The sequence below is a fragment of the Gymnoscopelus braueri genome (assembly GCF_963280865.1).
Source record: "Gymnoscopelus braueri genome assembly, chromosome: 11".
NCBI classification, from domain to species: domain Eukaryota; kingdom Metazoa; phylum Chordata; class Actinopteri; order Myctophiformes; family Myctophidae; genus Gymnoscopelus; species Gymnoscopelus braueri.
The window spans coordinates 1,063,378-1,087,432 of NC_137613.1; the positions used below are offsets into that span (position 1 = coordinate 1,063,378).

General features: G+C 40.5%; 1 protein-coding gene across 3 annotated transcripts; it reads right to left on the bottom strand.

Annotated features, from left to right (window-relative positions):
• Window positions 1–84: 84 nt before the first annotated feature.
• Window positions 85–22,058, bottom strand: tmem106bb (transmembrane protein 106Bb). 3 transcript variants are annotated; one of them, XR_013934006.1, is made up of 9 exons: window positions 22,013–22,058; window positions 17,896–18,105; window positions 15,884–15,947; window positions 14,278–14,437; window positions 10,196–10,336; window positions 7,721–7,770; window positions 7,164–7,217; window positions 3,721–4,996; window positions 85–216 (listed from the first exon to the last, which is right to left on the bottom strand). XR_013934006.1 is itself a non-coding variant. In XM_080441937.1 (8 exons), the coding sequence occupies exons 2-8, from the start codon at window positions 18,095–18,097 to the stop codon at window positions 4,858–4,860; spliced, it is 810 nt and encodes a 269-aa protein (XP_080298063.1). In that variant the 5' UTR covers window positions 18,098–18,105; window positions 22,013–22,058; the 3' UTR covers window positions 3,229–4,857. The 3 variants fall into 3 exon arrangements, 2 of the variants coding, with proteins under 2 accessions (XP_080298063.1, XP_080298064.1); XM_080441937.1 differs by lacking the exon at window positions 85–216 and having other exon boundaries at window positions 3,229–4,996; XM_080441938.1 differs by lacking the exons at window positions 85–216; window positions 22,013–22,058 and having other exon boundaries at window positions 3,229–4,996; window positions 17,896–18,122.
• Window positions 22,059–24,055: the final 1,997 nt, after the last annotated feature.

A 24,055-nucleotide genomic window follows, 5' to 3' on the forward strand; every position in this document is an offset into this window, starting at 1 on the left:
TCTATACAGAAGGATGCTAAAAGGATTAAACCCAAGAAAGCCCTATGGCCTGTTTCCATTGGGGTCCTGTGTATTCAATTCACTCTCAGAGTTACAGACCTGTAAGGGTCCATTTGGTTCCATGTGTACACTCTCAGAGTTACAGACCTGTAAGGGTCCATTTGGTTCCATGTGTACACTCTCAGAGTTACAGACCTGTAAGGGTCTATTTAGTATCTCCCTCAAAGAACTCTGGACCTCACCTTGTGTATGGCTTCCAACTACCCACTAATGACGTCTTAGTTGAAGCAAATACATTCTAAATAAATATCCTACCTTCTACTGTTCCGTATGAATTAGCATCATGTCTGCAATTACATTGTGTAAACAAGGTATAGCTCTTTGAATCACTCTATTGCAAACAGGAGAACATGCTTATGTACAATGTAGGCATTTATCAGACGCTCTTTATCCAGAGTGACTTACAGTGAACACATGCATAGAATACAGAGACAGTGTAGTGTCTCAGTAAACTATAGGATCATAGAATACAGAGACAGTGTAGTGTATCAGTAAACTATAGCATCATAGAATACAGAGACAGTGTAGTGTCTCAGTAAACTATAGGATCATAGAATACAGAGACAGTGTAGTGTCTCAGTAAACTATAGGATCATAGAATACAGACAGTGTAGTGTCTCAGTAAACTATAGGATCATAGAATACAGAGAGACAGTGTAGTGTCTCAGTAAACTATAGGATCATAGAATACAGAGACAGTGTAGTGTCTCAGTAAACTATAGGATCATAGAATACAGAGAGACAGTGTAGTGTCTCAGTAAACTATAGGATCATAGAATACAGAGACAGTATAGTGTCTCAGTAAACTATAGGATCATAGAATACAGAGACAGTGTAGTGTCTCAGTAAACTATAGGATCATAGAATACAGAGAGACAGTGTAGTGTCTCAGTAAACTATAGGATCATAGAATACAGAGACAGTGTAGTGTCTCAGTAAACTATAGGATCATAGAATACAGAGACAGTGTAGTGTCTCAGTAAACTATAGGATCATAGAATACAGAGAGACAGTGTAGTGTCTCAGTAAACTATAGGATCATAGAATACAGAGACAGTATAGTGTCTCAGTAAACTATAGGATCATAGAATACAGAGACAGTGTAGTGTCTCAGTAAACTATAGGATCATAGAATACAGAGACAGTGTAGTGTCTCAGTAAACTATAGGATCATAGAATACACAGAGACAGTGTAGTGCCTCAGTAAACTATAGGATCATAGAATACAGAGACAGTGTAGTGTCTCAGTAAACTATAGAATACAGAGAGACAGTGTAGTGTCTGAGTAAACTAGGATCACGGGTAAACAACCTAGCATCAGTCTAAACAATATACTATCACAATAATAATCTGTACAACAGGTTATCAGTGAATCTAGCAGCTGTCTAGCTAAATTACATTTTAAGCTTGTGGCGAAGCTAATAGCTTACTGATATTTACTGTTGGACATAATCTACTCAAAGTATAAACTTCCATGGTTTAAAAACTTTATTCATGCTTTCACAGACATGGTACACATGAGATGAATGAGAACCACTCTGAAGTAAGTTTAACAAAGGTTTTAACATGTCAAATACTTGTAAAGAGCCTAAAAATACCTTTTGCTTTTCTGAATGTTAAATATGACCAGTAGTCAAAACCACAGCAATTAATCTTAGATTTAAAAAAAAGAAAAAGGAATAAGAGTATATTGGCTAATCACCCATTGCACACATTCATAATTGAGGTTAGGAAAAAAACAGTACACGTTACAATTGTCTACTTTCATATAATGATTATAACAGATTTAATGAAGGTATTAGACATTTCAAAGTGTTTATAATGATGAAAAATAGCCTTTTGTGTTTTACATCGTCTCGAAAGATTCAAAACACTCCGTGCAGGACTGCAGGTGGCAATTATTCTAAAATGGTATGTAAAACCTCAACAAATGTCTAACAATCCATCAAGTTCTCTGAAGTGTCCAAAAATGGTTTGATGTGTGAATGATTACACAGGAAAACTATACAATCTTTAACATTTAACGGTTATGCGAGGAAAATAAATTAAAGAAAAGTTAGGTGGAATGTACATAAAAGGAAACAAAAACATTGAAATAAGTTAGTTATGTGCATGGTGACAGAACACCCAGATACAGAGGAAAGGGCTAACAGTGTTGAAAACCATTAATCCACCAAACATCATATCTCACAAAGTAGGTTTTAAGCTCTGGGTCTTTCAAATAGAAACCATTTCATGGGGAAATGTCTAGTTCTTCTCAAGTTCAGTAGCTGTGTATAAACACTTAACGGAGATCAATCAACAACCTGGCGCCGAGCGAAGACATTGGCTGTACAGCATATTAAAGTAACCCCTCATTTATTCTCCCATTGCATGACGGTAGCATCACTTGCCGCAGAGAACTGATCTTCAAGCCAACATGATCATCTTGAAGTTACAGACCTGTAAGGGTCCATTTGTTATTTGGGGACGGTAGTATACACTGAGCTTAAAGTGCACCCAAAGATGAACAACAATAACATTATAATCTTATTATGCAGGTTCAGACACAATATCTCAACACCCTTGTCATTTAACAATGATGCGTTTTTTGAATTTGACCTAAAGAACGATTTACCATTTCTCATCTCCGAGATACGGTGGATTTCTTCAATGAAATGAGCATTTCAAAATCAGCCATTAAAGTGCAAAAATGGTTCTGTAGTGACTTAAATATGAAAGGGTTGAAACTGAGTGTTCAAATACATAAAGCTTATTCTTCAAAAAGCCCAACTCTTCCCCAAGACTTTTCTTCTTGCTTAAGCATGAAGCCTGATTTATACTTGGTTGTTGTGCACCAGAGTTGTGCACCCAAACATTGTTTGTTGTGCACCCAAACATTGTTTGTTGCGCACCAGAGTTGTGCACCAGAGTTGTGCACCCAAACATTGTTTGTTGTGCACCAGAGTTGTGCACCCAAACATTGTTTGTTTTGCACCAGAGTTGTGCACCCAAACATTGTTTGTTGTGCACCAGAGTTGTGCACCCAAACATTGTTTGTTGTGCACCAGAGTTGTGACCCAAACATTGTTTGTTGTGCACCAGAGTTGTGCACCCAAACATTGTTTGTTTTGCACCAGAGTTGTGCACCCAAACATTGTTTGTTGTACACCAGCGTGCAACATTAGCGTTGTGCAACCAAGTCTGAATCAAAGCATGACACTGACTGTACATCTGACTTTAACATCCAACACTGTGAAACTAACAAAGAAATGAATGACAGTGGAATCTAGCTGTTAAAACACTGTATGTATGAAGAGAAGTGGAAAAACACAACACGCTATACCATCTAAGAGCCTGTTGTTCACACAGAGACTTCTGCTTTTCAAGTCGTTTCAATTACTGTCTTGTAGCCAGACTAGGTGTTGAGATCCGGAGGAACCGTTTACCAGAACCGTTTTCTATCACACTGTCAGAGCTGGTACGTGGGACTTCAATTACAATACATGTGGTGCTGAAACCTTTTTCATTTCAAGGACCAACATAACTCTGAGTGTAAAAATGGAACCAAATGGGCCTGTGAGGGTCCATTTGGTTCCATTTTTACACTTAGTTACAGACCTGTAAGGGTGCATTTGGTTCCATGTGTACACTCTCAGAGTTACAGACTTGTAAGGGAACCCCCTCAAGGCCAAAATGATATATTTAGTAAAATATAGGAATGGTTAAAGGCAACCCGTTGGGAAACCGTTAAGAGGGGAATCGTTAATGAACCGGTATCGTTAAAATCTTAAAGGATCCTAGAACCCTAACCCAGGCCATGGAGGATCTCCACCAACCTACCAACATGTGTGGTGACGTCTAATCTAAAGTCAGGGTAATTGCTGGAACAGCGGCTAGGACGGCCGCGAACAAACCCCACCACACCCACTGGTTCCAAAACAAAATCATATCCACACGTATATCACCGTCCCCAGTATTCTGCAAGGCAGTATTTTTAAAACCCGGTTTTAGCCCCTACAGTGAATTTAAAGATCAGCGGACAGGCGGAGATCTCCGATGGTCCGGTCTATACGTTAACACTACACTTCATCCTCCATCTACACGTTGCTTCTCAACTTTTTTTATGTGCTGATTCTAAGCAGAAAATGTGAAGACATTTGTGTATTTAGCGCACAGCGTTCAGGCTGACCGTTTAGTGGATTCTGTGTCTTTCTGTCCAAATCAACTCGTCAGTCGTTCCGGCATTTTTGTCACGTCACCGGAATTCCCACAATGCAAAGCAGAAACCTCTGTGTGAACTTAAGCTACGCCTGAAAACTGAAGCCTGATTAGACAGTCGCCTGCCGGTGTCGCTGCAACGATGAAAACGGATGTACAAGCTCATGTGTGTCAGCAGAACAACAACAGCACGTGGTTGTGAGCTCGTATACCGGCGGCGTGCGTCACCTGCGCACAACTATACTAAGGGTGCGTTCGGAAAAGGGCACCGGGAGCACACTGGCCTATTAGTTTGTATTAGAGCCGTGCGCTCAGTGCTATATTTCCGAACGCACCCCTAATGTTTCGTTGTTGTCGGACAGAAACCTCTTTAACTTTGTATTTGTTCTCCTAAACGGATGTCCTACTACAGTGTCACGCAAAAATAGCAGATCTACAAGCTCAAAGCGTTTTGAGCTTGTAGATCTGCTATTTTTGAGTTTGAATCCTGAAAAGTGACAGTTTTGTAACAGTACAGGTTTCCACCTGACAGCAACGTCATACTAAAGGTATAAATGAAGCATAACGCTCTGGTTTTCAGGTGGGGGGGGGGGGGGGTCACTCCAGAGGATGCAGGATGCTGGAGGGTTTGGTCAGCCCTCTGAGCCCCGTGGTGTTTCCTCCACAGTCCACATACTGGTACATCTCCTGAGAAACCTGCTCCGCGTGGCCGAAGTACGCCGTTGTGACGGTCACCCTGGGAGACAACGGAACGGGACAAACGTGAGACCGCGAACACTCGTTTTTACACCGGAACCAGTGTCACATTTTAACCCTCTCTCTCCACTGAATGGTTTAGTCCGGCTTCAGGTTCCTCGTGTCTGATCTGATTTTGGGAAAGACTGCTTTCAGCGTCGGTGCACCTGGTTTCTTGGAACCTCTTGCAACAAGATCTTAAAAAGGGACTACACCATGAATTTAATTTTTTTAAATAATATTTAATATCATATTGTTTATGTCCCTCAAACGTTTTTCAAAAGGTTTGAGCCTAAATAAAGCCTCAGATATACTCATTCCAACTAACTTCTCTCTGGCTTATAAAGCACTTTCACCTGCAATACCACATTGTCCTGTTTGGCACGGGGCGCTATTGAGCCAGTTTGTATGCATGTTATCTCCTGGTTCTGTGTGGAAAAAGTTGGGAGAAAAAAAAAATATATTTTTTTGTTTGTTTTTGGTTGGAACTGAAAAACGGGAGGGATTGTGACGTCACGTCAGGGACCTCAGTTTGACCTGTTTTGAGACCAATTTACAGAAAACCCCAGATTTGCTGTGAAAGCCTGAGTGTTCAAACTGGGGTATTTTTGGGGATAGAAGAGTTAGGGGAGACCAAAAACACACAAAAAAGATTCATGGTGTAGTCCCTTTAAAACTGTATGCCCTAGAACCTGTTGGCCAGGTACTAGGGTATTTACTCAACCGTATGCAACCGTTTAAACTGATTGTTGACAACATACTGTCTTTTTGTTGTTCTTATGTTATTTCTTATAGTATGTGTAATCTCAGCGTCATCGTAAATGAGGGTCAGTGATCTCTCAAAGATATTTTTGGGCCTTTTTCTGCCTTTTATAGATAGGAAAGTAGGCTGACAGGAAATGGAGAGAGAGATGGGGGGGGGGGGGTGTGACAAGCAGCAAAGGTCGTCAGGGTCGTCAGGAACCTGCGACACGCGGTGCCCAGACGGTTACGCCAACCGTCCGGGCCAACTCTCAGAGAATTTAAAGGTTGAAAGAATTTGATGCAAAGTTGAAATATTACGACGTGTGGCGTGTTACAGTCTACAGTCTGTTACAGTCTACAGTCTGTTACACAGTCTACAGTCTGTTACAGTCTACAGTCTGTTACAGTCTACAGTCTGTTACAGTCTACAGTCTGTTACACAGTCTACAGTCTGTTACAGTCTACGGTCCTCACATCCAGAAATAACTTTAAAGGTTTCATGACGTTCAGCTTTACCACACATTAAAAGTCTTTGTCATGGTCCTTCAAACGTGTATAAAAAGTTAACAAAAAATTCCACTCCATTGATCCATAGCAGGTGTTTTTCTCTCACATTTCTAAAGCCTTTTCAACTGCAATGAAAAAAGAAATCTTTGCCTGCGGGTGTCGCTGTTGAGGGATTTTGCCTGTCAATCATCGCCTCTGCTCCGACCGCCCCCCCCCCCAAAGGAAAGGTTAGGGGAGGGGCGAGGAGAAGAGTGGGCGGGATTAATGGCCTGTGACTTCACTGCCCAAGGGCCAATCTCAGATTACTTTTCAGCCTAATTATTCAGAAAACCCCAGACCACAGAAAATCCACTGAAAGTTCAAAGTTCAGATTTTTTGGGTGTAATTGAGGTCATAAAACCCCCCAAAAAACATTTTTTCATTTTTTTTAACTCATTCCCTGCCTAGAACGACTAAAACGACTTCTGTCCCATAAGCCCTGTCTGCCTAGAACGACTAAAACGACTTTTAATTTTTTCTATTTTTTTTTTTTTAATTTGACCCAAAGACCAAGGAGATATGATTTTTCGAAGATCTAGACTCCCATCCACTTCCTTGTTAACTTAAAAATGGTGTATCTCGGCTCCTGAGTACTTTTTTTTTTCAATGAAAAATCTCTGGCAGTGGGCAAACGCAAAAAAAATAAAGTTCTGGCAGTGAATGAGTTAAGTGAAAATGAATGTCATAGAACCTTTAAACTGGTGATGAGTTCCCTCGTCAGACTAACAATGTTGTTTTGCGTAGGCTCTGTTGTTGACATAAACCTGACAGCGTTTGATGGCATATAAAATATATATATTTATGTGACACCTCTGTTAGGGGTGTGATGCCCCTTATTAGGTCCATCTAAGTGATAGGAGTGATCAAACACAACTTACTGCATCATGACAACGATGTTGTGCACCTTGATGGTCTGCAGTGTGCAGTAGTCACTGGAAATAAGACACAAGACATGTTGTACAACTGAGCAGCAACACAACCACTAAGTGTTGCAGACTGCGCTGTGGGCCAATGCTGCAAGAAGTACTCAGATGTGTTACTTAAGTAAAAGTAATGTAGAAACACTCTGTTACCAGTAAAAGTCTGGTATTAAAAATATATAAATGTATTTGCATCAGAAGTTTTAGAATGTATAAAAATCTTTTGAAAATAGCAGATCTACAAGCGCTGTTTTCACATAGCCAAAGTATATATACAAGGCTGAAGTGGCTAATGCATGTTTTTTAATCGAAATCTACAAAGTAACTAGTAACAAACGTTTTCAAATAATTGTGGTGGATTAAAATTTGCCTCTGAGCTGAGTAGAAGTAAAAGTACTGAAAATGTGGAAATCCTCCAGTAAAGTAACGATACCTCAAGTTTGTAGTCAAGTACAATACTTGAGTAAATATACTTAGTTACTTTCCACCATTGCTGTGGGCTGTACAGTACTTACTACATGTAGCTCATCTCATCCGCTATGACAGTAGGAACCGTATAATCCACCTGAGAAAACAACAGTCAGTCAATGAAAACACAGACTTAACGAGGTTCAAATGTCATTTAAGATGGCATGTTATTTAGACAGATTCTACGTTCATTGTTTACCTGCTGTCCTACAGTTTCAATGTACAGATTATTATTTTGATAGTATATTGTTTAGACTAGTTTACTGAGACACTACACTGTCTCTGTATTCTATGATCCTATAGTTTACTGAGACACTACACTGTCTCTGTATTCTATGATCCTATAGTTTACTGAGACACTACACTGTCTCTCTGTATTCTATGATCCTATAGTTTACTGAGACACTACACTGTCTCTCTGTATTCTATGATCCTATAGTTTACTGAGACAATACACTGTCTCTGTATTCTATGATCTTATAGTTTACTGAGACACTACACTGTCTCTCTGTATTCTATGATCCTATAGTTTACTGAGACACTACACTGTCTCTCTGTATTCTATGATCCTATAGTTTACTGAGACACTACACTGTCTCTCTGTATTCTATGATCCTATAGTTTACTGGGACACTACACTGTCTCTGTATTCTATGATCCTATAGTTTACTGAGACACTACACTGTCTCTGTATTCTATGATCCTATAGTTTACTGAGACACTACACTGTCTCTCTGTATTCTATGATCCTATAGTTTACTGAGACACTACACTTTCTCTCTGTATTCTATGATCCTATAGTTTACTGAGACACTACACTGTCTCTGTATTCTATGATCCTATAGTTTACTGACACACTACACTGTCTCTCTGTATTCTATGATCCTATAGTTTACTGAGACACTACACTGTCTCTCTGTATTCTATGATCCTATAGTTTACTGAGACACTACACTGTCTCTCTGTATTCTATGATCCTATAGTTTACTGAGACACTACACTGTCTCTGTATTCTATGATCCTATAGTTTACTGAGACACTACACTGTCTCTCTGTATTCTATGATCCTATAGTTTACTGAGACACTACACTGTCTCTCTGTATTCTATGATCCTATAGTTTACTGAGACACTACACTGTCTCTCTGTATTCTATGATCCTATAGTTTACTGAGACACTACACTGTCTCTCTGTATTCTATGATCCTATAGTTTACTGAGACACTACACTGTCTCTGTATTCTATGATCCTATAGTTTACTGAGTAGTCCATGAGCCAGACAAGATTTCATTATCGAAAGAGTGGGCAAAACCATACCTATATTAAATTGTTCATAGGGTCAATACGAGTAAATACATATATGATAACCTTTCCACAGGAGCAGCTTTTTCATGGTTATCACACATTTTGTTATTTTCCCCATACGTACATGACAGGTGAAAATGACAAAATTTAAAAAAGAGTTATCATAATGAAACTTCCTGAGTTGATTACTTACATGAAGACAATGATTTATAGTATTACAAGTTTTCTGAAATTGTATATTTAATATGCAAATTAGGCATTACGAAAATATGCCCGCATTTGCATAACTTTCCAGAATCAACGTTGGAACATTGGACAAAGCCAGAGTCAACATTCTTATTTCATTTTGTTAAGATGTTGGAGTTAAAGGTTTTTAACGAGGGAATATTCAATATCTGGCTCAATTTTGGGGCTCTGGCTCATGGACTAAATGTCTAATTTGCATATTTAAATATACAATTTCAGAAAACTTGTAATACGATAAATCATTGTCTTCATGCAAGTAATCAACAAAAGGAAGTTTCATTATGATAACTCTTTTTTAAATGTTGTCATTTTTTCACCTGTCATGTACGTATGGGGAAAATAACAAAATGTGTGATAACTATGAAAAAGCTGCTCCTGTGGAAAGGTTATCATATATTTATTTGCTCGTATTGACCCTATGAACAATTTAATATAGGTTTGGTTTTGCCCACTCTTTCGATAATCATTGCTCAATTTTGGGGCTCTGGCTCATGGACTAGAGACACTACACTGTCTCTGTATTCTATGATCCTATAGTTTACTGAGACACTACACTGTCTCTCTGTATTCTATGATCCTATAGTTTACTGAGACACTACACTGTCTCTGTATTCTATGATCCTATAGTTTACTGAGACGCTACACTGTCTCTGTATTCTATGATCCTATAGTTTACTGAGACACTACATTGTCTATGTATTCTATGATCCTATAGTTTACTGAGACACTACACTTTCTCTCTGTATTCTATGATCCTATAGTTTACTGAGACAGTACACTGTCTCTGTGTATTCTATGATCCTATAGTTTACTGAGACACTACACTGTCTCTGTGTTCTATGTATGAGTTTACCTTGTTTACTGTAAGTCTCTCTGGATAAGAGTCTGATAAATGACTACATTGTAAATTGTCAAGAATCTAAAGTTCTAACTTCTCACACTCTATAGCAGGAGGTTAAAGGTCATTGTACCTGCTTCATGTCCAGTGGACTGATGGCTGTGAAGTTGCTGATGCGAGATTTGCCGATCACCGTCTTGGCGAACTGGACCTGAGCCGTTATGTTGGCCACTTCCACAGAGTAGTAGTTGTTGTTAGTGATGTTTAGAGTGTTCTGGGAGGAGGAGCACAGACATGGGGAAGTCAGCACACCTAGGAACATGCCTACCATACAATTTAAGTCTGGGTAAGTCAGAAAAAAAGGTATTTCCCAAAATGTTGGGTGTAAATAATTTAAGAGAAATACATCAGATCCATCTGAGATATTATATAGATAATATAGAAGCTGAAAACACATCTCCATCTAAAAAAGAAACACACACAAACAACATATCTCCATAGTGAACCAACAGCCAACTATTGAGGCCCTACAGTAGAGCCTGTACCACAACAAGGAGACAAGACTGTAGGCTAACAGTGAAGACAGGCAGCGCTCATGGATTAAAGAAATAACTAAATACTCACAACATAATATTGTTAGGCCAAGTCCTAATATGCAATTAGGACTGGGGGGGGGGGGGGGGGGGCAGGCAGTGACTTTTTACAGGGGGGGGGGGGGGCAGGCAGTGACTTTTTACAGGGGCCAGTTTTGAATTGCAGCCACCTAAGTGCTATTTTAGAGCGGTTTTGAAGGAGAGTAGGGATTTACACTCCTTTATGTAGGGCGTTGTTCCACAGCCAACCAGGTGAAGAAATCGCACATTGAGGCTTTAGTCTTTGCTTTTAAGAAGTATCAAAGACCATTAGTGTTTAATGGAAGAAGGAGCTGCCAAGTCTCACCCTTTGAGAGTGAGTCACGCAATTTAACCTCTTCACATATATTGTTTGATGGCAATGACTGATACAAATGAAAGAAGACCCTAAGACAGCTAAATAGAGACTTGTACATTTTAAGAATGGCGTGCATTAGTGCTGCACGATTAATCGAAAAAAGATCGTGATCTCGATTCAGACACCTATGCGATCTCGATTTTGAATTATGACTTTTTTTTTTTTGCTTAATATTTGTATATTTACAAGAGAATTGTGTGAGAATCGTGATCTCAATTCTTATGGAGGAAAATCGTGATTCACATTTGAGCAAGAATCGTGCAGCCCTAGCGTGCATGTGTGTCCCTGATGAGTCTCACTCCTAGATTTTCCTGAAACTTGGCAGCCCTTTGGCCACTTCAAATATTCTAATATTAAAACAACAAATACCCTAAAATAGCCGATCTGTAAGCTCAGACGCGTTGTGGAGCTTGTAGATCGGCTATCTTCAGCCAGGCGTCCATAGAAGACATGCTGGCTTCTATGGAAGTTCCACAGAAGTGCAGCTCACCGTGATGTTCAGATAGACCATGAAGCTAACAGGCTAACAGTGAAGACAGGCAGCTCACCATGATGTTCAGATAGACCATGAAGCTAACAGGCTAACAGTGAAGACAGGCAGCTCACCGTGATGTTCAGATAGACCATGAAGCTAACAGGCTAACAGTGAAGACAGGCAGCTCACCATGATGTTCAGATAGACCATGAAGCTAACAGGCTAACAGTGAAGACAGGCAGCTCACTGTGATGTTCAGATAGACCATGAAGCCAACAGGCTAACAGGCTCACCATGATGTTCAGATAGACCATGAAGCTAACAGGCTAACAGTGAAGACAGGCAGCTCACCATGATGTTCAGATAGACCATGAAGCTAACAGGCTAACAGTAAAGACAGGCAGCTCACCATGATGTTCAGATAGAGCTAACAGGCTAACAGTGAAGACAGGCAGCTCACCATGATGTTCAGATAGACCATGAAGCTAACAGGCTAACAGGTTAACAGTGAAGACAGGCAGCTCACCATGATGTTCAGATAGAGCTAACAGGCTAACAGTGAAGACAGGCAGCTCACCATGATGATCAGATGGACCATGAAGCTAACAGGCTAACAGTGAAGACAGGCAGCTCACTGTGATGTTCAGATAGACCATGAAGCCAACAGGCTCACCATGATGTTCAGATAGACCATGAAGCTAACAGGCTAACAGTGACGACAGGCAGCTCACCATGATGTTCAGATAGACCATGAAGCTAACAGTGAAGACAGGCAGCTCACCGTGATGTTCAGATTGAAGCTAACAGGCTAACAGTGAAGACAGGCAGCTCACCATGATGTTCAGATAGACCATGAAGCTAACAGGCTAACAGGTTAACAGTGAAGACAGGCAGCTCACCATGATGTTCAGATAGAGCTAACAGGCTAACAGTGAAGACAGGCAGCTCACCATGATGATCAGATAGACCATGAAGCTAACAGGCTAACAGGTTAACAGTGAAGACAGGCAGCTCACCGTGATGTTCAGATTGAAGCTAACAGGCTAACAGTGAAGACAGGCAGCTCACCATGATGTTCAGATAGACCATGAAGCTAACAGGCTAACAGGTTAACAGTGAAGACAGGCAGCTCACCATGATGTTCAGATAGAGCTAACAGGCTAACAGTGAAGACAGGCAGCTCACCATGATGATCAGATAGACCATGAAGCTAACAGGCTAACAGGTTAACAGTGAAGACAGGCAGCTCACCATGATGTTCAGATAGAGCTAACAGGCTAACAGTGAAGACAGGCAGCTCACCATGATGTTCAGATAGACCATGAAGCTAACAGGTTAACAGTGAAGACAGGCAGCTCACCATGATGTTCAGATAGAGCTAACAGGCTAACAGTGAAGACAGGCAGCTCACCATGATGTTCAGATAGACCATGAAGCTAACAGGCTAACAGTGAAGACAGGCAGCTCACCATGATGTTCAGATAGAGCTAACAGGCTAACAGTGAAGACAGGCAGCTCACCATGATGATCAGATAGACCATCAGGTTAACAGTGAAGACAGGCAGCTCACCATGATGTTCAGATAGACCATGAAGCTAACAGGCTAACAGTGAAGACAGGCAGCTCACCGTGATGTTCAGATTGAAGCTAACAGGCTAACAGTGAAGACAGGCAGCTCACGGGGTGCTCCTTCCATTCCGACATCTCACCACTCCGACTAGTGGCTTCCGCGTGCGGTTATGGTTAGGGTTAGGGTTAGGTATAGGGTTCGTCAACGTCGGAAAGGCGACATGTCGGAAAGGAGAAATGCACCCGCAGCTCACCATGATGTTCAGATAGAGCTAACAGGCTAACAGTGAAGACAGGCAGCTCACCATGATGTTCAGATAGACCATGAAGCTAACAGGCTAACAGGTTAACAGTGAAGACAGGCAGCTCACCATGATGTTCAGATAGAGCTAACAGGCTAACAGTGAAGACAGGCAGCTCACCATGATGTTCAGATAGACCATGAAGCTAACAGGCTAACAGGCTAACAGTGAAGACAGGCAGCTCACCATGATGTTCAGATAGAGCTAACAGGCTAACAGTGAAGACAGGCAGCTCACCATGATGTTCAGATAGACCATGAAGCTAACAGGCTAACAGGTTAACAGTGAAGACAGGCAGCTCACCATGATGTTCAGATAGACCATGAAGCTAACAGGCTAACAGGCTAACAGTGAAGACAGGCAGCTCACCATGATGATCAGATAGACCATGAAGCTAACAGGCTAACAGTGAAGACAGGCAGCTCACCATGATGTTCAGATAGACCATGAAGCCAACAGGCTCACCATGATGTTCAGATAGACCATGAAGCTAACAGGCTAACAGTGAAGACAGGCAGCTCACCATGATGCTAACAGGCTAACAGTGAAGACAGGCAGCTCACCGTGATGTTCAGATAGACCATGAAGCTAACAGGCTAACAGTGACGACAGGCAGCTCACCGTGATGTTCAGATAGACCATGAAGCTAACAGGCTAACAGGCTCACCGTGATGTTCAGATAGACCATGAAGCTAACAGGCTAACAGTGAAGACAGGCAGCTCACCGTGATGTTCAGATAGACCATGAAGCTAACAGGCTAACAGTGAAGACAGGCAGCTCACCATGATGTTCAGATAGACCATGAAGCTAACAGGCTAACAGTGAAGACAGGCAGCTCACCGTGATGTTCAGATAGACCATGAAGCTAACAGGCTCACCGTGATGTTCAGATAGACGATGCGTTTCTCCTGGTCGTAGCTGACATAAACAGACTTGACGCCCACGTAGGAGACGTCGATGGTCCGAGGGAAGAGGAAGAAGACGGCCAGGCTGGACAGCAGCAGACACAGCATGACGGACGCCGTCACATACAGCTTCCTGGGAGAGGACCACGCAATGAAAGAGAATTTAAACGTTGTAATGAAATAGACCAGTGGTTCCCAAACTGGGGCTCAGGACCCCCATGGGGGTCCCCAAATTATTTTGGGGGTCCCCAGATGATTAGCTTTAATGTGTAACATTGTTTTCTCACTCAACAGTAAACAAACCAACATACAGTATAAGTGTATACAGGGTATCTGCACATTTATAGAGTTATAATGTAATGACTTTTAAGACCTTTTTAATACCACATTGGCCAAATTGTCAAATATGACGTAAGAAAGAGGCAAACATTGTGAAAATAGCTGATCTACAAGCTCACAACGCCTCGCAGTGCGACATTCTGGCACGGCAGAGCCCGCCACACTGTGTTATAAATAATGTCCACATAGTACACAGGTAATAAAAGGTAATAAAATATAGAAATACAAAGTTATAATACTAGTAGTGATAATTTTGCAAATATTGCAAATTGTGTAGAGATTAGTTAATGACCATATATGGTCCATATACCATTGATATTATTAATTTCCTGCCTTTATTTTTATGCCAATGTTAAAGGAGAATTTTGGACTAAGTTTTTCTTACCTTTTCTATGACGTTATGATATCTTAGGATGAATGCTACAGTAGAAACATTTCATAACTCCACCCCGGGTCCACCACAGATTAAAACGTGCGCGGATAGGCCTTGCGTTAGATCACATATTTTAATAGCTTTTTTTTTGTGAGATCTGACGTTCATAATGACAGAACACTGTCAACAAAAAAAAGAAGGAAAAAATAAATAGAAATCCTGCTAGACGAGATTGAAATCTCGAGATTTTAATCTCGTCTAGCGAGAATTAGGTTTTTTTTTTTTTTGGGGGGTTGCATAGTGTTCTGTCATTATGAACGTCAGATCTCACAAAAAAAAAAGGGGAAAAAAGCTATTAAAATATGTGATCTAACGCAAGGCCTATCCGCGCACGTTTTAAGCTGTGGTGGACCCGGGATGGAGTTATGAAATGTTTCTACTGTAGCATTCATCCTAAGATATCATAACATCATAGAAAAGGTAAGAAAAACTTAGTCCAAAATTCTCCTTTAAACTGCTTTGATGTGTTTTTTCTCTGCTTTGTTGTTGATTTGTGTTGCTTTTTCGCTGTTTTTTTTTTTGCTTTATTTTATTTTCTGTATTTCACCCTGTAAAGCACTTTGAGCTGCATTTATGTCATGAAAGGTGCTATATAAATAAAGTTTATTATTATTATCATCATAGACCTTATACAATGTAGTATGTCACCTTTCCTGGCTAGCAAGAAAAACATTTCCTTAAATGACATAATAACACCATGAACAATGTTCAGATAAACGGGTGCATTATTTATTTACAAATGCATCATGTCCTATTTGTAAAGGATACTACTGTAATACACACACAGGGCTGAGATGTTTAACGTACGTGCGTCGGGGCCTGAGCCTTTGGTCGCTGTATGGAATCAGAGCCACCAGTTGATTTTCCTGACCTGAAAAACAATCATATATACGTTAAGAGCAGGTTTACTGTAGGGTCTGCAAAATATAAAATAGGGCTTAAAGGAGTAGATCACCCCAAAAAATACTTATTTTCTATCGATTACACACCCCATGAAGACTTGAATTCATGGAGATTGTTTTGTTTTTGTTGGATTCCTGAGACAATAATAATGACCGGGTCATCGGTCAGTAGGAGACTCCACCAGTCATCAAATTATTACAGGCTTAGAAATGCGACAAAAACAAATACAAATGTAATAAAATCACACCCTGTGTGAAGTGGGCGGTGTCTTGCTAGCTAATCACAATACTGAATGGAGTCAACCAATCATGTACAAAAGATAAATACATTTATTGAAACACTCTTTATGATGGACGAAACCATAACTTGAAAAAAACAAATTTATGTTTTTTTTCAAGTTATGGTTGCTTATATAGGGCTATGCACATGTGTCATGTGACACTGGCCAATCACAGTCCTGAATAGATTGTGATTGGCCAATCACAGCGCAGGATAATTGTACAAATTTCCAAACCTCACTTTTAGGGCCGGTTTCACTGCCCAAGATATTTGTACATTTTTCCAAATCTCCCAAAAATATAATGTAAAAAAACGGACTTCTCTATTATTCAATTAATCTAAAAAGTCATCAATAGAATAATCGCTAAGAAAATCATCACTATTTGGAGCCATAGTATGACCCATGTAGACCTGAATCTAAAAACGCCTTCTAAATCCTGACCTAAGTTTGTTGAAAAAACTGATCGACAGATTGAAAAGTTTATTTCGAATAAGGCAATTTTTAAAACAATATAAAAAATGACAGCAAATAATTCAGAATAACAGTTAAATTAAAAAAATACATATTTGAAAAGGAGAGGGAAGAAGCATAACTTATTGCTCCCACCCCTTCAAAAAAAAATCTTATTCAAATAAATTACAAAAATGTATGTTTCTACAGTATATACTGTATACAGCAACAACTACACCAAAAGGGCTTCCCGGATTGATAAAGGTAACATAATTGGTGTTCCAGGTCTAAATGGGATAAAATGCATAATAGACCATATTCACACGGCGGCCATATTGCCATTAAAGGGATATTTCACTTTCAAAAAAACTTTTGGTCATTGTATCATCTACTCAGGCCTTTGTGAACCCCCCAGACCGTTTTTAAGTTGCTTGATTCAGTATTTAGATATTTGATATTCATTTTATCAGACACGCCCCCTTCCTATACAAACCCATTATAACTTCAAACTCCATTTTAACCATGATAGATTCATCAAAAACACCCGTCCTTGGTTCTGGTGAGTCATACCGCCCACCTAATAAGCGAGGAGGCCGTGTTTTTTCTATTACTTTTTTCATTTATTTTTTTGGAAAATGAAAAAAATAAAATACAATACAAAAATAAAACTAAAAAAAAGAAAAAAATAATTGGAAAACCACGGCCCCCTCACGCATTATGATTACTGTTCTTGTTAAATGTTCTTTGTTGATCACGTGTGTCATCACATGTTCATCACGGTGAGGCCGTGTTTTTTCAATTACTTTTTTCATTTATTTTTACCACGGCCCCCTCACGCATTATGAGGGCAGGGTGAGTCACCAGAACCAAGGACGGGTGTTTTTGATGAATCTAACATGGTTAAAATGGAGTTTGAAGTTATAATGGGTTTGTATAGGAAGGGGGCGTGTCTGATAAAATGAATATCAAATATCTAAATATTGAATAAAGCAACGGTCTGGGGGGCTCACAAATGCCTGAGTAGACGATAAAATGACCAAACGTTTTTTTTAAAGTGAAATATCCCTTTAAGTCAATGAAATGCCACCCCAGTTGCCACAGCAACGCAATGTTAAATTCCAAAATGGCCGCCGTGTGAATATGGACTATTACATCCAGAGTAGCTGCTGTGTGATGCTGTGTTTACCTCTAGGAATCCTCCCAGTGCCCTGGCATGTGGGGCAGGTCACGCTGTCTCGTCCAGTGAACTCCACGTAGGGGAACTGGGACACGTCCCCTCCCCCCCCGCCCACACCTTTACCATCCTCGCCCTCCAGAGGAGACGTCAGACTGTCCTGGCAGTCGTCGTGGGACGACTGCTTGGTAAGACGGGACAGTGACTTCCCCATAGTCACACCTATGAGGAAAACACAGAGGAGTAGTCACACCTATGAGTAGTCACACCTATGAGTAGTCACACCTATGAGTAGTCACAGGTATCCCGAGAGAAGACAGACTATGCACCCACTGCACACAAAATGAAGTGGAAACCGAGCTACACTTCCTAACCGTCTGTCCATTGTACCAAGACATCAGAGACACATACTTCCCACAGATTACAACCACACACGGAGATTTTGAAAACATGACCAATGACAAAAAACTCCCATATCTGCTGGGCGAAGTACAACAATGTGCAAACACAGCAGATTTGTGAGTTGCTGTGATAGGAAAAGGATATCAAACGGAACACAACCACCCTAAAGACTAATCATTGGGTATATTCCGGCACTATACCTGCACCCAGTGATCTTGGTACATAGAAATTGATCTATTGAAGATTCTGACTTTCAAATGTACATATTCTTTGTTTTGATTGTATTGCTGTATTGTTGTATTATGCTTTCTGCTTTGGCAATGTAAACGTATGTTTTCTCATGCCAATAAAGCCCTTTGAATTGAATTGAATTGAGTAGTCACACCTATGAGTAGTCACACCTATGAGTAGTCACACCTATGAGGAAAACACACAGAGCGTGAAGCAGAGGAAACACTCAATCAGTTGGTTCTACACATTAGTAGAAGTTCAGCCTGTATGATAATAACTAATGTCTATAGAGCACCAAAGTCTGACGTAATGTACGCATCCTACCTGGTTCGCGGTCCCCCACCCCCCCCCCCCCCCCCGTTCTGAATCCCCATAGACGTGTTTAATATCGCGTCAAATAAGAACTGGGTTCCAAAAATAAACAAATGATCCCACCGGTTTGACTCTTAATATGAAGCATTGACTGACGGCGAGAAAACGATAATGTTACTTCCGCCGAATTAGTTAAATTTTCACCAGAAACAGACTGTATCAGTGACTGACAATCAAAAACGATACAGAACCTCCTCCCTGACAATATCACAGAGACAGTTTGTTATTCTCCATAGAGAAATGACTTTAGGACCCAGGGGATGAACGAGTGACGTCAGGACTTCTGTACTCTATAACGTAGCTGCAAGCAACTCTTACAGATGATATAATGCTATCTGGCATCTAGAGTTGCAATACCAACCCTTAAGAGCCCATACGTCCAAACCGTGTCATATCTGATCAACGTTAACGTTTTTTTAAACAGGTTTTAGTTTAATAAAAAAACACCGTAGACATGTTATGAGCTACTTCACTTCTACTACTTCTAAGTAGGCCTGTCACGATGATTACATAATCATCTCATCACAATTATTTGAGATAATCTTTTTGCATAATCGTTTCCATGTTGAATTGTTTTTCACACATTTTCAAATATAAAAAAATGATAGCAGAAATAGCAGATCTACAAGCTTACAGCGCGTAAGCTTGTAGATCTGCTATTTCTGCTATTTTTACATGTATGAAATTATCAAATATGTCAATAATGTCTTTGTATATTTCAGTTATTTGTCAGATCTGTCCTGAGCAACGTTTGATCACGAAGCCTAAAAGGCTTCATTATGTTCAACGGCCAAACACACAATTAAATCATTAATCGCAATTATTTGAGTGTCAATTAATGGTCAACTTAAATGTGTAATGGTGACAGTCCTACGTCTAAGGGCTGAAGTGTGGAAGCGCTGGGTTGTAAATCACTCAACAGTCCTGTACCTGTCTGTGTACATGAGCTGTTTCTAAATGCAGGAATAAGCAGCAGGACTTACAGAAAACGAGCGCTTCAAACTCTGACCCTTAGAAAAAGAATCACCTGCCCAGAATGTATAGACAGAGAGTAGCTTATAACATGTCTCTACGGTGGGTTTGTATTCAACTAAAACAGACAGAGTAGCTTATAACATGTCTCTACGGTGGGTTTGTATTAAACTAAAACAGACAGAGAGTAGCTTATAACATGTCTCTACGGTGGGTTTGTATTAAACTAAAACAGACAGAGTAGCTTATAACATGTCTCTACGATGGGTTTGTATTAAACTAAAACAGACAGAGTAGCTTATAACATGTCTCTACGATGGGTTTGTATTAAACTAAAACTTGACAAATCCAAAGAGGATAATCACAGGCACCAGAGGGAGCTCCACAAATCACGTTCAACCCAGATTTGGCTCAAAGGGGTTACATTACATTACATTACATTACATTACATTACACTACAGTCATTTAGCAGACGCTTTTATCCAAAGAGACTTACAATAAGTGCATCAACATAGGTAGGGAACTAAACTACTAATCACCAGAAGTCTGAAGTGCATTCTCTTCTAAAACAAGCAACTAAGAGTATACCTAGCGCTAAGGTAAAAGTGACATATATCAGCTACCTACTGTCTTAAACAGATGAGACAACATAGGAGAATCAAATGAGCAAGAGATAAAACTAATAAGTGTATCGAATGAACAAGATCCAATAAAACAAGAGCTCGTACAAATAATTGACAATACGCAAGGCTAAGAGGAAGGGTAGTGTTTCCTGAAGAGGTGGGTTTTCAGCCTGCGGTGAAAGATGGGCAGTGACTCTGCTGTTCATTCCACCACTGTGGGGCCAGAACAGAAAGAAGCCATGACCCTGTAGATCGACCAGAAGGACCACTGGGCGACGAGGCAACCAGTCGCCCCGGGGCGGCAGACCGAAGTGGTCGGGCAGGGGTGTAAGCATCGACCACAGCCTGGAGCTGTTCCTTTCACTGCCCTATAGGCTAGCACCAGGGTTTTGAACTGGATGCGAGCCGCTACGGGGAGCCAGCGTAGAGAACGGAGAAGGATGGTTGTGTGGGAGAACTTGGGCCGGTTGAACAGCAGACGAGCCGCAGCTTTCTGAACAAGCTCCAGAGAGAGTTACATTTGTTCTACTGCTATGCCACCAAAATGTGGAATGCCCTACATACATACATACATACATACATACATACATACATACATACATACATACATACATACATAACCCTACCAACAGTTAGAAAATGTGAAGTTACTCTCCTTCAAAACCGCTCTAAAAGAGCACTTATACAGGTGTCTGCAATCTGTAACTGGCCCCTGTAAAAAGTCCAAGCTGTTTACTGTGCATATTTTCTCTTTCTGATTTAATACTACCTACATGTTTATATGATGTTTTTGCATATTTGTGTTATTGTTCGTATTTAAATGTTTCGATGAATTGAATACACAGGACCCCAATGGAAACAAGCCATGGTGCATTCTTGTGTTTAATCCTTTTAGCATCCTTTAGTATTGAACTACCTCTGTACTTGTTTTTGCAAACTGTTAATAAAGTAATCAATCAATCAATCAGAAAAGCTTTCCTTACAGCTGAACTCATGGTGAGTTTAACGTTGTTTACAATCAGATCAGACTTTAAGGGTTGGTATTGTAACTAAGAGTTACTAGAGAGGCTTTATATAAGGACAATAACAGCAGCTATTCAGTCAAATTCAGATCATTACATCAGCAGGAAAAAACATAACACTGACATCCAACATCCCACATAATATCAGCTGGTCTCGTGTCACAACATCGACATAACATCGATATAACATCGATATAACATCGACATAACATCGACATAACATCGACATATCGCCCAATCCACCTAGCACACTGAAATGAACGAATAATCGAGCTGTCATCATCAACAACAACAGCTATGTAGCTACTTAAGCTAGCTGGCTAGTTAGCTGCTGTAGCTAGCGTGAGCTAACTGTCAACAACACTCACACACCACCTCAACGTATTTAAATTAAACACTTTAACGGTTTACCGGAGACACGCAGCTAAACAACACGATACACTCATTCATTAATAATGCCAAATGTATTGATTACAATCAAATAAAAAGCTTTTATATCAACAATACCCGAGAAAACAGCTTCTTAGTTCCAGCTTCACAGAGATGGAGTTACAGCTCTGTTTATCTACTGTGCATGGCCTGGTTTCTATTGGCTGTTCAGTGCCCACATCCGGTCTAAAGTAAGTAATCCGCCTACTGTATCCGGTCTTTTAAAAGCACGCGCACAGGGTCGTTTCTCGTTTCTCGTTTCCGTATCCGCTCTAGACCGGATCTGTAATCTGCAAAGTGAATCGATCCCGGTCCTGACCTGACGGGCCAGAACGGACATGCGCAGTGCGCGGCACATAGCGTGGGCACGGGGGAGGGGGGAGGGGGACGTCGTCCTGTCAATCAAAGCCCCCGTGTGTATATATTTCGTTGTACAGCGGTGTTGCGCGCCGAAAACAGGAGATCTACAAGCTCAGTCAGAGCTGTTCTTCAGACACATAGTTCTTACTGTACATCATTTTTATTTTTTCATCCCTAAACTGTTTATATGATGTTCTGCATATAGTAGTGTATCTGTCTGTCATTTAATGTCACTATGAATTGAGTACATAAGGACCCCGATTGAAACAAACCATTGGCTTTCTTGTTTTTTTTTAATCCTATTTAGTTGACCAGAGCGGACGCTCTGTTCTTTTTTTTAATTATTATTATTATTTGTTTTACATATTCTCTCACTAATGTCTCACTAATCGCCATGGCATCCTCTAAAATAGTCAATCTGCAAGTTCAGAGTGAATCAACACGAGCTGTGAGAGAAGATCTGCTATTTTCACCAAATGTTAGACCCAGAATAGGGATGCTAGGGTTCAAGTGGTTAAGAAACAAGACCAGGAGACCTGGTTCTGCCAGACCCAGACTTCACATGACGTGTCAGCCTGTGTCTATGCCCATGTATGGACGAAAGGGATAGGATAAGGATAATTCCTTTTAACAGGTCGTTCATGAAAGTCCTTGCGGTCTTGTTTCCAATGAGAACCTGTGAGCAATTGGGGTTAAGAGTCTTGCTCAGGGACAAATTTCATATCATCGGCACATATGCTGGGATAGCCTGGAATCGAACCTGGGGCAACCAGGGCCAGCTGGTTCCCTAGGCGGGCTCACTAACCACTCAGCTATGGCCTCCCCTAATGGGGGACACACATCGGGACACACATCGTGCTTCGCACGACGTGTGTCCCTTCTATGCCCATGTATGGACAGACTTTTGTGGGGGACAGATTTTTTTGGGGCTGGGGCCGGAGGACAAAGTGACCATGCCCATGTATGGACGAAACAGGTACAAAGCCTCATGTAAGCCCGACCCCTTGGGTCTGGCAAATATTAAGCTTGGTAAATGTGTTTTAGTTGTGTAGTGGGTATATAAATAGGCCTACTCTCTTTGATTGATTGATTGATTGAATATTTTATTAGGCAAAAAAATGTAAAACAGCACAAAAAAATAAAACAGTTACATTTAAAAAATACTTTAGTCTAACAGCCTGTTAGAGGGCCCAGTAACAGGTCCGTTCATGAAAGTCCTTGCGGTCTTGTTTCCAAAGCTCTCTTGAAGCCAGTCTGGGAAAGATAACTGAGGGACATTAGAATGCTTTATAAAAATGGCTGGTATGGAAATATAGATTTATGTGAGAACAGCAAACACAGCTCTCAATATACAATACTTTAGTATTGTATCTGTCATTAAATGTTTCGATGAATTGAGTACAAAGGACCCCAATGGAAACAAGCCATAGTGCTTTCTTGGGTTTAAAATCCTGTTAACAGACCTTGTATTGAACTGTAATTTCCTGTGTTCTTTTTGCAAACTGCTAATAAAGTATTCAATCAATCAATTCAATCAAAAGCTGACTTCGAGTCGTGTGTGTGTGTGTGTTTGTGTGTGGTGTGTGTGTGTGTGTGGTGTGTGTGTGTGTGTGTGTGTGGTGTGTGTGTGGTGTGTGTGTGTGTGTGTGTGTGTGTGTGTGTGTGTGTGTGTGTGTGTGTGTGTGAATATATATACATTATTATTATATATTACATTATTAAACACTACTAGACCGTCTACTAATGCAGGTATCTGATACC

What these genes read in the sequence shown, in the direction of transcription:
- tmem106bb (XM_080441937.1), bottom strand. Translation starts at nt 18,097, where the DNA reads ATGGGGAAGTCACTGTCCCGTCTTACCAAGCAGTCGTCCCACGACGAC. An exon ending in TCGTCTATCTGAACATCACG is followed by an intron (nt 10,337 to 14,277) that starts GTGAGCCTGTTA and finishes TCCTCCTCCCAG; the next exon opens with AACACTCTAAACATCACTAA. An exon ending in GATGAGATGAGCTACATGTA is followed by an intron (nt 7,218 to 7,720) that starts GTAAGTACTGTA and finishes TCTTATTTCCAG; the next exon opens with TGACTACTGCACACTGCAGA.